The sequence below is a fragment of the Anopheles arabiensis genome, chromosome X, assembly GCF_016920715.1.
Source record: "Anopheles arabiensis isolate DONGOLA chromosome X, AaraD3, whole genome shotgun sequence".
In the NCBI taxonomy this organism is placed as follows: domain Eukaryota; kingdom Metazoa; phylum Arthropoda; class Insecta; order Diptera; family Culicidae; genus Anopheles; species Anopheles arabiensis.
The window spans coordinates 21,934,817-21,950,935 of record NC_053519.1 but is presented as its reverse complement, the minus strand read 5'-3'; the positions used below and the strand labels follow the sequence as shown (position 1 = coordinate 21,950,935).

Here is a 16,119-nt window from a genome sequence, read left to right as displayed (position 1 = left end):
CGGTGTTTTATGTTATGAATGAAGCGCAGGCAATATGCAACAACCCGTTGAAGCTTGTGGTAAACCGAATACCGTGAAAACAATCCGTTGCGAAACTCGCAGATTGTTGATGTTGTTGCAATCCGTGATGCCAACCTCTCCTCTTCCGCGTTCGCTGACTCATTTAGTAATGGTGGATCTTGTGGCCATTCTTCCATGCCTCGCGATAACCAATGTGGCCCGTGCCACCAGCGCTCACATACTAATAGTTTTTCCGGCGTCAGACCGCGCGAAATATCGTCAGCTGGATTATCGATGCCAGGAACATGTTTCCAGCACTGTATGTTAGGTGTCTGTTGTATTTTAGCGACCCTGTTCGCTACGAATGGTTTCCATCGATTGAGGGCAGAGTTTAGCCAGTGTAGTACCGTCATAGAGTCCGTCCAGCAGATAGTAGTAGCAGAAATTTTTAGTGATTGTTGCACCTTTTGATGAAGGACTGTTGCCAATCGTGCTGCACACAATTCCAATCGAGCGATCGAATGTGAATTAGATAAAGCTACCACCTTTGATTTGGCCGTTAGCAATCGAACACTGACTCCCTTTATGCTTTCAGCACGAATATAGCAACAAGCACCATATGCTAATTGTGAAGCGTCTGCGAATATATGTATTTGCACGTTTGTAGATGTGCATTGGGAAATATAACGTGGAATGTGTATATCACGGAGTGATCCCAAGGTTGAATGAAATTTTAACCATTCACGTTGTAGGGGCGATGGTAGCTCGCTATCCTAGTCAAATGACTTTCCATCCTTCTTTAGCGCCCATAGTTGTTGCATAAACATTTTCGCAATGATGATCGTAGGCCCAAGCAAGCCGAGAGGGTCGAAAACTTTAGCAATATAGGATAAAACTAGCCTTTTGGTAATTATGGTTGTGATAGGAGGCATATCAATACGGAACCGAAACGTGTCTGCTGTTGGTTCCCAAACGATTCCAAGTGTGGATACATGGTTTGATTCTTGCCACTCATGCGTTGGTTGGATTGCAATGTCTTCGGCAGGAATGTTTACTAGTGCTTCTGACCGATTCGATGCCCATTTTTTTAGTGAGAATCCTGCTGATTCTAACATTAATGAAATTTGTGTGCGCAGTTGAATGGCTTCGTTAATGTCGTTTGATTCCGTTAGTAAATCATCCACATAAAAATCATTTAAAGCAGCGTTTATGGCTTGTGGGTATGTGTCGCTGTTATCGATAGCAATCTGCCGTAGAGTTCTAGTTGCCAAAAATGGAGCAGATGCTGTACCGTACGTGACTGTTTGTAGCTCGAAGGTGGATATTTCGTCTGTAGGGCTCTCTCTGTATCGGATACGTAGCAGGTTTCTATCGTCAGGGTGATGTAGAATCTGACGGTGCATTTTCTCCACGTCAGCAGTCAGGGCAATGGCATGCAAACGGAACCGAAGAATGATGGAGAAAAGATCGTCTTGAACGACTGGACCGACCAACAGCTTGTCATTCAACGAATAGCCGCTGGACGTCTTGCACGACGCGTCAAAAACAACCCGAACCTTCGTTGTTGTGCTCGACTCTTTTACCACGGCATGATGAGGAAGGTAATAATGTTGAGTCGAATCGTCTACCGGACCAGTAAGCCTCTTCATGTGACCCAAAAGTTCGTATTGCCGCATGAATTTTACATATTCGTCTCTCATTGTAGGATTATTCACCAAACGGCGTTCCATACAACGGAGTCTACGATCGGCTGTTGCTTTAGATTCCCCTAAAACGACATTTGGATTAGGATTAAAAGGGAAACTAACAACATACCTTCCCGCTGAATTGCGAACGGTTGTCGATGTGTAGTGTTTTTCGCAGGCATCCTCTTCGACCGATAGCACAGTATCCTCGGCTATGGTTTCGCTTTCCCAAAAGCGCTGCATAATTTCCTCCAGGGGGATGTCATGTGTTGCGGGATGGCACACCCGCGGGCCAGTTGATGAGTGCTGCGTGTTGCCGGATACCACCCAGCCGAAGTGCGTCTCCACCAGCCACGGTTTGCCTATGCCAATAGAGCGCTTGCGACCGGTGTGAAGCTCCCAGAAAGTATCGCCTCCGATGACGATGTCGATATGCTCCGGCAAATTAAAGTTGGTGTCAGCTAATGCCACGTCCGGTATTTTCCACGATGAGATGTCCGTAGGTGAAGTGGGGATGTGAGCTGATGGCGTTTCCAACACCAGAAAAGCCATCTCCGTAGCAAAGGATTGAGTTTTCGACTGCACCGTTGCGACGATCGAACCCTTCACTTGCTGTACTGCATTTCCAATGCCCGATACAGCGACGTTGACCTTGTTGCGACTGGTCAACAATTTCCGAGCGAATTCATCGGATATGAAATTCGACATGGAACCGGAGTCGAGTAAGGCCCTTGCCTCGAAGAGATTGCCGTAATCGTCCTTGACCTGGACGTTTGCTGTTTCCAAAAACACTTTGTCCTCGTCGGAATCTGCTGCCATTGTGACCGTTCTAGGTGGCGTGACTCACCAGTCCGTTGACGAAACGGGTGAATTCATCCACCAAGTGGGTTAGCTTATCCACCGATTGCACTCCGGGAAGATAGTGCAATTTACGATAATACACACGTATTAGCAGACGAGAATTATCGTACCGTTTTAAAAGTGCTGCCCACGTCACTGAATAATTGTCTGCCGTTAGAGGTGTGTGTTCGAAGGGTAAGGCTGCATCCCCCTTGAGCGAAGAAAGCAAGTATTGCAGTTTGGCGATAGACGGTAGTTCAGCAGATGCGTCGATCATGGCTATGAACCGATCACGGAACGAAAGCCATTTTGTGTGGTCTCCATCGAACGTTGGCAGCTCAATTTTTGGCAGGCGTAGGTTTGGCGCGTGAGGTCGACCAAACACAAGCGTAGATGATGCCAAACCTGTCGTCTCGTTAAGGGACCCTTCTTCCTTCGGTTGATGCTCCCGAAGGAAAGATTTCAGCTAGCGGCAGCGTTCCTCGATGTCGATCCTTTCCATAATGCAAGCTTCGATCATTTGGTCACTGTCGTCGAGCTCTTCCAGTTTAGAAACCGCCGTGAAGAACCCTTCTTTGTGTTTCTCCAAATCCTCTAAGGCCTCTGGAATCTGCTTGGCATCATCGGTCGAGTATTCTGCCTGGAACCGTTCCAGCGACTTTAGATTTTCCACGGCGATCCTCTTCCCCAAGTAGCACAATCCTGTTAAGAAACCGTTAAAAGTATGCCTAAAAGTATTACTTTTAGCTTTACATACAGCAGTAATTTCAGGGCTTAAAACACTGCGTAACGCTTTCCTGGCTTCGTCAATACTTAGTTAAAAATTAAAATTTTGCCGGTATTTTTAACGAAAAATGTCAAACTCAACGAACAAATCGACAGAGATGGCTGTATTGCTCTGTCTCATTCTATATGTATTTTCTAGATCTTCGTTAAGTTACAACAGAAGGTGTTAATATTTCATGGAATAAATGCATAAATTCACCACAAATACTTTTATTCGACATTTCATCGTTTTGTCACTGCATATTGTCACTGTATCACATAAGTTTCTTTCATTCCATGTTTTTCTTCCATTATATCAGCATGGAGGTCAGCTGCAGCCGTGGACGAAAAACATGATGTCCAAACGCTATCCAAATATGTCCAAATATAAATTCAAATATGCTGCGAAATATAAAACTTATGTAGCTCATGTAAAGATAATGGTAATATCGATACACTGACCTGTTATAAAATCATGATGACACACAAATTAGACAATAGCTGATAGAAATTGTCGCAGACGCTTGGTTTTTTTGCCATCTACACACAAGCTACACACACGAAGCTTGACGAACTTTTTGACATAAGAAATGGAGGCGCCATGTACGTGACCATGTACAGTATGTCTCAAAAATTATCGTCATCAAGAGCATATTATTTTGCCCAAGAAAATATACATTTTTTTGAAAAAAATTCTAATTTGCAAATATTGCATACCCTTTATCAAACTCTTCACATGTATTATTTGAAAATATTAAATATTATTTTTTTTATTTTTAAATTCTTTTTTTATTATCACCGCAAATTCAAATAGAGGAATAAAAGAAAGCACATAGTTTTCGTACAGTTAATTAAAAAAAAAGTTTGGTGTAAAAATAAATACGCATTATTACATAAATAAGAATGAAAAATGATTTTCCGAAATTTGAATAAATTGGAAATGGTATTGATAAAATTTGAAAAACACTGTGTGTTATATTAACCCGAATTGAAAAAAACGAGTGTAACGGAATACGTCGTTATGATGTAACGCTGAGAAATGTCATATTCTCTTAAGAAACTCTATTTGATTATTAAAGGCTTTAAAAAACTGTTAATAATCAAATAGAGTTTCTTAAGGCTACTTGGGTCTTCAGCTGCACTGCCTTGATTTTCTTTACCATTTTTTCCATTTTCCGGAACTCAGATATCACACACAAACACGATGGCGCGAAAACGACCGTTGCCCTTGATGCGGGGCGAAATGCGATGGCGGGAATGTCACGTAATGACTTGCACTCTTGAAGCCGTAAAAACCGTTGTTCACTCTTGATGCGGAATGAACGAATTTACACTCACTAAATCACGCATCCGGTTCGAAGGACCAAAAATGTGAAATATATTCACTAAAGTACTGGACTGTGATATTAACTTGTGTAAATTTGATGAGATGAAAAGAGTGCACCTTAATCGTCGGTCTGTTTGCAACTGTATATTCGTTTGTCCCATAGTTCATTACATAATTCATTACAAAGTTCATTCGTGTAGTTCGGGCAGTTCATTTCAGCACTGCATGAAGTCCTAATTAGTCAAGTAGTTTTATCTATATCCTATGGTTTAGTTCCTTGTAATTCCTGCGTGTATTCCTATTTGAATTCATATTTGAAATATTAATATTAACCCAAAATCCAACACTAACAAATAAACAAAATAATTCATGAAAAACTACGCCTAACTAAACTAGTCTTGACCTAGCAAAAAAATTAAAGAAAAAAAACATAGGTAGAGCGTAGAGACTATCATAAACTTAATGAAAACTTAGAAGAATAATTAAAGAGAATTAGAAGAAAAAATACGGTTACGGAAAGAGTTAAGAAAGGAGTCGAAATCAAAGAGATGGTAAAAGTGGTAAACAACGTGAAACAGGATAGAACAGGATCATTGAAAGTATAAAGAGTATGACATCTTTCAATTGACAGAGGATCACGAGGACGAAGAGAACGAGAGGGAACATACAACGAGATGGACGAGAGTAAATCAGGAGCATCAGTATCAGAAAGTAATAACCCACCAATAAAACATGCCTGAGACACTTGGCGGCGGAAGCTTGTGGTAGGTTCGGGCGCACTTTGCTTACCAGAACCGTGTGCGGTAAGTCGATGCGCGGAATGTGGAGGAAGAGTGCAGAACGAGGCGGGGTATCGAGGCGAGAACGTACCGTAGTTGGTTAAATTGCGAATGAATCGTATCATTCGTTTACTTCGTTAGGAAGATGGTCAAGTTACACTTATGCAACGGACGGGTGGAACTACGGAACTTTACTTGCGCGATGGATCGGATTCCAGGCGGCGTTAAACGCTGCGGGAGTATTTACCGATTAAGGTGCAAACTTGCACTTCTTCCGTAGAAGGGGTATTGCTGATCGGTCAACCGACTGAACAGCTGATAACCAAACGTGGTTACCAATTGGGCAGAGCCTTCGGCGGCTTCTGCTAATGGGGAGAAACACTAAACACGAATGATGTACGTGTCTGAAACTAGTGAACTGTCTCACTGTTTCGAATAAGCTTTATTTATAACGCATTCTTAAACAGAGATGACACAATGTCTTATTACACTTATTTTATGTTTACGACTAATATTGACCTACTTTCATTATGTGGTTGCTAACCTTCCTGGTTTGAGGTTTGTTTATCAAAATATAAAGTCAATGTCCGGTTGTTTGTTTGTCACTTGGTGTTATTGTTGCGCAATCGTTTTGCAGCCATTCTGAGTTGCGAGGCGCGTTTCATATTACCGTCGCGTTATGTTTTTATAAGTTGTCGGTTCGCGCTTCCTGTCCTACGATTTGTGTGTGCTAAGAATTTATTGCATGGTAAGTTTTCTGTCTGACCTAATTCGATTGCTGGTTAATTTGGATGTGTTCAATCTTACGATTTCGGATAATGTTCTTTCGCGTTTCGGTGTAACCTTTTCTAGCGTTTTATAACTACCGGGTGTTGTTCCTTGTATTGCACAATTAGAAGAGAGTTTATTTCACGCAATTCACTTATACTTACTGTTATAACTCGTGGAAGGAAGACACATGTGTTTCGTTCGTAGTTCAGACACAGAGTGCCGTTTATTCTCACTGACAGCTGTTTGCTACCCAACTAGCAGTTTCTGTCGATGGACAGCTGTCAGACGTATATGACAACTCTCTCCTCCTAACAATATAAAGTGATTACTTGCTAAAGTGTGAAAGACAATTCATATTTATATTCTAAATTAAAGTAATAATCCCTAATCACGGTATCGAATTGGTGGTTGTCGAGTTCTTGTTGATCTCCTAACTTGAGTTTGAGATTCTTCTCCACAAGCTAAATCTTCATTGATATTATCAGATCTAACCATCTCCGTTTCTGAATCATGAGGGAGTTGAAACTCTTCCATCCTATCTGGCAGATAAACTGATTCATCTATCCAAGGTTCTATGTTTTGGTTACTACTATGGTGGATTGATATTTCTTCAGGACCAGATCTCATTTGGTTTATGTGCCTTTTCCACATCCTTCCATCGTCTAATCGTATTTCGTAATGCAGTTTTCCTAGCTTCTTTGTAATCGTTCCAAATTTCCACTTTTCGGTCTGGGAAAAGAAATCTCTTGCTGCTACTCTTTTGTTTACTGCAAATGATCTTGTCGTTTTGTGTACTACTTCGGGATTGGATTTCTTTTCGATTTTTGGTACCATAACATCAAGCCGAGACCGTATCTGTCTGTTTATCATTAACCGCGAGGGACTTTCCCCTGTGCTTGGATGAGTTGTTTTCCTGTACGCTAGCAGTATGTTTTGTAACTTTTTTGGAATTTCAGATTTATGGCATTGCATAGTTTTAATTTTATCTTTAATTGTTTGTACATATCTTTCTGCCTGACCATTTGTTGCGGGATGGTAAGGAGCTCCTGTTTTATGGGTTATTCCGTTAGATTTTAAGAATGTTTGGAATTTTTCTGACATGAATTGTGTACCTCTATCGGTCACTAAAATTGATGGCAAGCCAAAAGTGGCAAAAATTTCTCGCATTTTGTCTATAGTAGTGTCTGTATTCATATCCGGTGTTATTTTTACTTCAGGCCATTTGCTGTACGCATCTACTAGAATAAGAAAATATATACCCATAAATGGCCCAGCGTAATCCGCATGTACTCTTTCAAAAACTGATTGTGGACGCTTCCATACATGAGTTGGTACTTTAGGAGGATCTTTTCTTACTTTTGCACAAGAAACACAGTTTTTTGATAATCTTTCTATGTCGTTATCCATATTTTTCCACCAACAATAAGATCTAGCAAGAGATTTCATGCGTGATATGCCGAAATGGCCTTCATGAAGTTCGTCTAAGACTCGATTTCGTAATTGAGGTGGAACGTAGACCCTAGCGCCTCTCATAAGACATCCCTTTTGAAGAGAAAATTGTGTCTGGTCGATTCCAAAACGATCGTTAATGGATACTGTTTTCCCTGAATTTAATCCGTCTATTAGTAATTGAACATTTATGTCTTTGCTAGTCTCTTTACTAAGTTCTTCTACTGATACGGGAAGATTTTCTATTTGATTTAGTTCAATTTCATCGGGTTCTTCTGTATCCTCCAGCTGAATGTCTCGGATTGGCAATCGTGACATTCCGTCAGCATTTCCGTGTTCTTTTGATGGTCGATATCTAATCTCAAAATTGAATGATTCTAGAAATACAGCGTAATGTTGCATGCGAGTTGCTGATAGCGTTGGCAAACCTTTCTGTGGTGATAGAATTTGAGAAACTGGCTTGTTATCGGTTATTAAGATAAATTTTCTTCCATAAAGATATCGGTAAAACTTTTTAACTCCGAAAATAATCGCATATGCTTCTTTATCCACCTGAGTATATCTTTGTTGGGTTGGTGATAGTGTTTGAGATGCGTATTGAATTGGATATTCTTTGCCATCTGGATAGATGTGACTTAAAACGGCGCCAACTCCGTAGGGCGAAGCATCTACTGCTAGAGCTATTGGTAAGCTAGGATCGTAGTGTACCAAGATCCGTTCAGATTGCATTTCCTTTTTGATCCATTCAAATGCGTCCTGGCAACCTTCATGCCATTCGAAAGGAATTTCGTTTTTAAGTAAATTATTTATGGGATAGATCTTTTCACTTAAATTTGGGATAAATCTCGCGTAATAATTCACAAGGCCTACAAAAGCTCTTACCTCATCTTTGTTCCTTGGTTTTGGCATTAGTTGAATGGCAGTAATTTTCTCCTTCATTTTGTGAATACCGTACTTGTCGATCCTGTATCCACAGTATTCTATGCAATCTGCAAGGAAATTACATTTGCTTTCATTCACTCTCATATTATGGTCTTGAAATCGTTTTAAAACAGTGCGCAGTCTTTCCACATGGGTCTTGTCATCAGGAGCTGTTATTTTAACATCATCTAAAAATACAGAAACGCCTGGAATTCCTTGGAGAATCTGTGTGATTTCTCTTTGGAATATGGCTGGGGCAGAAGCAACCCCGTACATTAACCGTGTTGGTCTGAATAGTCCCATGTGAGTGTTCAGTGTTAAAAATTCCTGATGTTCAGGTTTAACTGTCATCTGTAAATATGCCTGCGCTAAATCTATTTTCGAGAATTTTTCTCCCCCAGCCATGTTAGCAAAAAGCTCCTCTATTGTGGGCAAAGGAAACTCGTCTATTACCAAGTTTTTGTTCACCGTTAATTTATAATCTCCACACAATCGTACACGGTTTCCTGATTTTTTTACGGGTACTATTGGTGTAGCCCATTCACTGCGATTGACTTTTATTAAAATTCCTTGATTTACTAAATCGTTAATTTCTTTCTCGACACTTTCTTTTGATGCAAATGGTATAGTACGATTTTTTAGAAATATTGGCAACGCATTTTCTTTTAGGATAAGAGATGCTTGAATATTTGAAATCTCTCCTAATGACTTACGAAAGACTACCTCGAATTCTTCTTTTAATTTTTTTATCACTTCTTGATTAGTATTAGAATGGGTGACAATTTGATTTACGTACGAGTTCCCCTTACTTAATAATTCGTTCCAATCAAATTTCAAATCTCGCATCCATGTTCTTCCTACAATAGGTCCTCTTTTAGACTCTACCACAAATAGTGTTAATTTTGTTTTAGCATTTTCCACTATAACACTAATTGTACCAAATAACTTTATAGATCCTCCACAATAGCTTTGTAATTTTATATCTGATTCTCTAATAGGGATATCTTTAAACCATCTTTGTTTGTCGTTCATACTGATAATAGAAAACGGGGATCCTGAATCTACTTCAAATTGAATTTTAGTATTATTGACTTTTAGTGTTATGTATATTTTTGCGGTATGGTTTGCATTTTGGTATAAATTGTTGATCAAAATTGAGTTTACCTCTTCGTTCTCCTCGCTGTCTTGATGTTGTTCATCAATTAACCTCACACTTTTGCTTCTATTGTTCGTGCGACAGACGCGCTGCAAATGTCCAATTTTCCCGCACTTTTTGCAGACGGTTCTTTTGTGCTTGCATACATATGCAAAATGTGATTCTCCACATCTATAACACTCGACGTTTTTCTTCGTTGTGTTGCTCACGATGTTTACTTCTTTCACTTCAGCACCTCTGCTATTCAGCACTTCAGCACTTCTGCTATTCAGCACTTCAGCGCCATCTCCGGCGGCTTCCATGGCTAAAGCAATTTGCTTAGCTTTTTCCAGTGTTAGATTTCTTTCTTCAATCAGCCGGTTGCGTATTCTTGGATTCCGTACACCAAAAACTAGCTGGTTCCTGAGCGCCTTTGTCAAATATTGCCCGAAATCACAATTAACCGCCACTTTTTGCAAAGCCGTGATGAACTCCGTTACAGTTTCGCCTTCAGTCTGAAGTCGTTGACGAAACTTCCATAGTTCCACCATTTCGAGGGGTTTCGGGTCGAACAGCTCATCCAAACACTTCACTATTTGTTCGTATGTTTTGTCTTCTGGTTCTTCCGGAGAAATATGATCACACAATAAATTGTATGAATCAACACCCATGTAATGCAGAAGCATGGCTTTTTTATTATTCGATTTAACCTCAAATACCGACATTGCTCCTTCGAAGCGTTTCACCCAGCGGGCCCATTGCATGAGCCCTTTGTTAAAAGGTTCCATATCGAATTTTGCCATTGTGGTGCGTTGTTCACTCTGTGCGATGTTCTGCTTTGTACCACTGCTTGTTGGTTTCTCTTCGATCATGACACTGTCTCCACTTATACCCGATTGTTTCAGCTTTTCTTTAACTGCGTAGCGCTAGCGTTCCAGGGTTCTCAGAATTTGTCACTCGTCGCCAATTGTTATAACTCGTGGAAGGAAGACACATGTGTTTCGTTCGTAGTTCAGACACAGAGTGCCGTTTATTCTCACTGACAGCTGTTTGCTACCCAACTAGCAGTTTCTGTCGATGGACAGCTGTCAGACGTATATGACACTTACAAACTAATCGATCGTGCCCGAACGCTCCGAACTCAACGAATGATCTTCGTGTTTCGTTAAACATGAATCAACTGGCAGGGCTTCCGTGCCTAAGCCTGAACAGGATGTGTTTTTAGTTGGATGGTTTTGTTTAGCAACGATTATGTTGAGGTGGCTTTTTGAGTTGGTTCAACTCTTAATTGTAATTCTGTTAAAATGTTTTTAAGTTGTGTTTGAACTACTGTTAGCAGTAAATCTGCTACAAGCTTAAAGAGTGAAGATTGAATAACTGCAATCGCGTTTCATAAGGAGGTAGTGAGGCAGCACCGAACAAACGACGAAAAGCAATCCTGGTGAAGAGGCGCTGAATGCATTTGTGGGGGATTTGGGGTTAGATGTGATATGCACTTTTAATTGTCCGAACTAGTGATGGGAATAGTTCCGAAAATTGAGGAACGGAACGAACCTGCCAATCTGGAGAAAAAGAACGGAACGCGGAACGCAGGTTCAAGATGACCTGCGATGATTACGCTTTTTTCAGTTGCTCACTTTATATATGGTTAACTTGAACGTATTCATTGAATATTGTGTAATATATTTTTTGTGCAGTAATCACACAGTTTCAATGAAAACAAAGCTAAATAATAGTTTACTGAATGTGTAAAACTATTATTCTACTAAAATATAAACGCTTAACTTAAGTTTTGTTGTTTTTACTACAATTAATCATTATTCCCTTTTTATACTTCTAAATAAAGAAGTAAATCAAAAATTTGTTGCAACGCATATGAAATTTTGATGCAAAATCAAAAAGCTTATAAGTTTAATCGGATTTTTAAATTTCGTATGTACGGATGTACGGTGAACTACCGGTGTGAAAGTGTTCGGTAGTGCACTTTAATTGTCCATAAGAATAGCGCTGTTTCACGGGGCGATAAACGGCTTTAAAGAAATTATTGCGGAAGGCTAAACGTGTCATGCACCCTCAATATTTAGTTGCACAAAGATCTCAGGTAAAAATTCAAACGAGTTCATTGGAGATGCATGCGCAACGAAGTAGCTTAGCGCCCAACACATAGCAATTCATTGACTACCACAATACAGTCCAAATAACGCACCTATACTGATAACATCCATATGGCAGAAGAGAGACATTTCTTTCATTGGGCTTACCGCTAGTGCAGGATTGTCTCTTTAAATTTTGGCGATTAGCTTCCCACCAATTACAAATCTCTATCCTTCTCTGGCTTCACGGTTCAGGTGTTGTACCGTTATCTCTTTGACTGAGAGAGTATGGCTTGCGCTGTTATCACTCATATAGACAGAATGTGTTTGTGTGTGTCCATACTAGAAAGAAGCAAAATCGAAGAGAACGCCGTTCTTTACCGGAACGAAAAGAACGCTGAGAGAAACAGGTTCAGACTTTACCTGCTTTCTTTGTACGTTCCAAATCGGCCCATCGTATGAAAGAGAGCAGATGATCGTGCGTTCCAGACCGGATCGAAAAGAACGCTGAGATAAACAGGTTTCAAATTGAACCGGCAAACCGGCTCATCAATACAAAGAGAGTAGAATGTCTTGCGTTCTAGGCCGGATCGCAAAGAGCACTGAGACCAACCGGCCCAGCACATAGCACAAAGAACGCTGAGAGCAGCCGGTTCAGATCGGATCGATATGATCGTTGGTAACAGCCGGTTCAGGACGGATCGCAAAGAACGGTGGGAGCAACAGGTTCAGTTTGAACCTGCTTTGAAAAATAAGGATCGCGGTCCGGATGCTTGCATGCTGGAACGGATCGCACCTGGCAGATTCAGAACGCAACGCGCATCACTAGTCCGAACACTGTATATGTTTGTAAGATGTTGTTAATTCACAAGTTTATTTCACTTTAGAACAGATTGGTCAGAACGCAACTTTTTGGGTCTGTGGTCAAAACGCGACTTGTTGGTACGGGGATCAGAACGCTACTGATCGGGTCAGAGTTCAGAACGCGACTTGTTGGTACGGGAATCAGAACGCTACTGATCAGGTCAGAGTTCAGAACGCGACTGATTAAGCTGATAAGAATTCTCTCGGTCAGCGCGTAGCGCTCTCTCGTTGAGCAGCGCACGGCGACAACGATTAAGTTCCCTCTCTCTCTCCTTCTCATTCTCTCTCTCTCTCTCGCGCGCGCACGTAGGCTAAACGGAATACGATTTCCTCAATAGCATTCAATTCTCGAACAGCCATCAATAGTAGGAGGATTTCAGATGATACTAGCATATTCAAGAAGAGGCCTTACCAGAGCACAATAAAGGTTTCTTAGGAAGCTTTGATCTCTAAAAATAGAGGTAAAACGTAAAATAAACACAAGGGTTCGATTAGCTTTTAGTAGAACCTCATCAAGCTGCAGTTTAAAGTTAAGATGACTGTCGAGTATAATACCAAGGTCACGGATGGACATAACACGAGAGATGGACGAGTTAGAGAGAGTATAGTTAAATAAAATAGGAGAAAGAGAGTGAGAGAAAGAAATAACAGAAAATTTATCAGGGCACAAGCGAAGTAAGTTGAAAGAACACCAATGAACAAATGCATTAAGGTAATGCTGAAGTCTCATACAATCAGAAGAAGAAGACACAGGTAAAAAGATTTTGATATCATCTGTATAAAAAAGATGACCATCAGGAGGTAAAACATTACAGACATCATTGATGAACAAAGAAAACAGAAGTGGACTAAGCACACAACCCTGAGGGACACCTGACGTACAAAAAACTCCTCGGATAAGTACGACCCGGTTTTAACCCTGCAAGATCGATTACTTAAGTATGAGGACAGCCAGCTAATAATGCCATCACCAAAACCAAGTTTAGACAATTTAGCTAATAATAAAGAGTGAGGTAAACTATCAAAAGCAGCATGAAAGTCGGTGTATATTGCATCAAGTTGGGTACCGGCCTCAAAAGATCTAAAAATATTGGAAATAAAAGACATGAGATTAGTTGAAGTAGACCTACCAGGCATAAACCCATGCTGTTTAGGGCTAATAGCTGAACTACAACTATGAAGTATGGTTGGAAAGATACATAGCTCAAAAGATTTGGCTGTGGCACATGTTTGAGTTATCCCACGATAATTAGAGACAATGCTACGGCATCCCTTTTTGTGTACCGGAAAAAGCCAACAGGATTTCCAAAGAGCAGGAAAGACCCCGAGAGAAAGTGAAAGGTTGAAAATTTTAGCAAGGTGTGGGCAAACACGTCCTTACAGTTTATTAAAACAGAGGCAGGAATGCCATCTGGACCAGGAGTAAAAGAACGTTTCAACCCAAATAACACCTGTACAACTGTTTCAGAGCTAACTGAAATATCGGAGAGATTAATTAAGTTCTCTGGCGTGTAGAGTAGCCCACCCTCGATAAGGTTAGGGTCACTAACCGGTGGCTCAAACATTTGGGAAAAATGAGCAGATAAGATTTCACAAATCTCAACAGGAGTAGAGGCAGTTAGAAAATCAAGTACCATTTCGTTAGGTAACGTATTGCACCCTCTTCGTACCCTAACAAATCGCCAGAAGGATGCTGGATCAGAACGGAAACGCGATTGCAGTCTACTCGAATACGCCTCAAAACGAGCCCTGTTGTATAGTCGATGCGCAGAGGCAGCGTACTTAAATAAACGAAAGTTGAAAGCAGATCGGTTCAGACGATATCTGATAAGAAATTTCATACGATCCTTTTTGAGGTTGCAAAGAGTACGATTGGACCAGGGAGGATTAGGAGGGGATCGATAAAAGGTGTACATGAAAGGAGTGCAGAGGTTAACAAAGCATTAAACGATAGGACAGCCTCGTCGACCGATGTACATTGATATAAAAAGACCAGTCGGCACGAGATAGAATAGAATTAAGTTTACGATAGTCTGTAAGACGAAAATTAAAACGAACACTCAATGAATTAGGAGCAGAAGGCAATTCATTCCTAACCCTACTAGCCCTAAATAAAGAAGACGGTAACGCAATTTCCAGAGCAGGATGATGGGCATCCTGGGGCAGGAGCAGTGACGAAGCAGGATACACAGAAGAACAAGCAGCAGCAGCAGAGTTAGAGAGCACCAGGTCCAGATAATGATTTAAATGGTTATGCACCCCGTTCAGTTGATACAGTTCATGCTAATTTAACACATCCAAAAAGCAGGAACTGGATGAATTCAAAGAGATATGTGGCACATAATGTCTCATAGGTAAAGATGAATCTGACCTTACTGCGGCTGCAGGCGACCACCCTAACGCCGGTTGATTGAAGTCGCCAAGAAGGATAAGATGATCATTCGGTTTCATTTGCATGTATGCATCGCTGATGAAAGCAGAAAGGGATTCGAAATAGTTGCGGTCGCTGCTCAAATACGGTGGCACATAAACAATCCCCACATAAAGACAAAACTTAGGAAAAGAAACACGAATACATAAAGCTTCAAGCGTAGGTTGATTCATGTTAAGTGCCACAGACGGATAACGACTGGAACATGCAAGCAGCACACCACCCCCACGAGATCGTTCATTGTTTAACCTGCTGCGATCGCAACGGTATATAATGTAAGAATCACTATCCAGGACCATGTTGGATGAAATCGATTCATTTAACCAGGTTTCAGTATGGTCAAGCATTTCAAACCCTGATTCATTCGCAGAAAGGCGCAATTCATTATATTTGGTGCGAAGGCCTCGAATATTCTGGTAATAGATCACGAAGGGGTATATTAATTGTGAGCTATCCGTTTGGCAAACGGGCTGATCTGTGGTGAGCGGTTCGTGTTGCTGAGATTGTTCTGTGATTGAAGCCCCACCCCCGGTGATAACTGAGGGGGTGTGGGAGGAAACTCCAGTTGGATAGCCTCTAGGATCTCGGTCATCTGGGATAGTGATTGAATCCCGCGCTGTGGGGATGGCGATCGATGTTCCAAAAAATGATCCGGATGAGCGGTGGTTTTTGGCGCAGCTGAAGAGCAATTTGCACTGCTTGAACGATGCGAAGTAAGCGCAGAAGGGTCAAATCGGGCCCTTTCATGTATACGTTGCTTTGGTAGGCCGCGATCAACAAACTCACGAGCAGTAAGTGAATCTGGCCAAATAGTAGATTGAAGCGCGAGATCTTTAAGTGATTTAGGAATACTCACTTTAAACGATATAAGGGACATCAAATCAAGGTTCGCACCCTTTTTCGTGAGACGGTAAACATCTATGTTGTCGGTTGGCAGCACAGCTTTAAGCCACACACGCATATCATCAGCGGAGACATGCGATTTGATGTTCGTGAAGTATAACCATACTTTCTCAGCTATGCCAGTGTTCGTGGTATAAATGTTCAAAACAGGATCAG

The 16,119-nt window shown here is 41.0% G+C and overlaps 3 protein-coding genes across 3 annotated transcripts; all 3 read right to left on the bottom strand.

Moving 5' to 3' along the window:
- Positions 1-773: 773 nt before the first annotated feature.
- LOC120905730 lies at positions 774-2,573 on the bottom strand. The gene has a single exon (XM_040316766.1). It carries the CDS (start codon positions 2,502-2,504, stop codon positions 774-776), a length of 1,731 nt encoding a protein of 576 aa, XP_040172700.1. The 5' UTR covers positions 2,505-2,573.
- A 3,786-nt stretch (positions 2,574-6,359) lies between these two features.
- Positions 6,360-9,132, bottom strand: LOC120906714 (uncharacterized protein K02A2.6-like). The gene is made up of 2 exons (XM_040318599.1): positions 8,499-9,132; positions 6,360-8,380 (listed from the first exon to the last, which is right to left on the bottom strand). Exon 2 carries the CDS (start codon positions 8,343-8,345, stop codon positions 6,552-6,554), a length of 1,794 nt encoding a protein of 597 aa, XP_040174533.1. The 5' UTR covers positions 8,346-8,380; positions 8,499-9,132; the 3' UTR covers positions 6,360-6,551.
- Positions 6,360-10,779, bottom strand: LOC120906715. Its single transcript, XM_040318600.1, has 2 exons — positions 9,702-10,779; positions 6,360-8,605 (listed from the first exon to the last, which is right to left on the bottom strand). The coding sequence occupies exons 1-2, from the start codon at positions 10,542-10,544 to the stop codon at positions 8,597-8,599; spliced, it is 852 nt and encodes a 283-aa protein (XP_040174534.1). The 5' UTR covers positions 10,545-10,779; the 3' UTR covers positions 6,360-8,596.
- Positions 10,780-16,119: the final 5,340 nt, after the last annotated feature.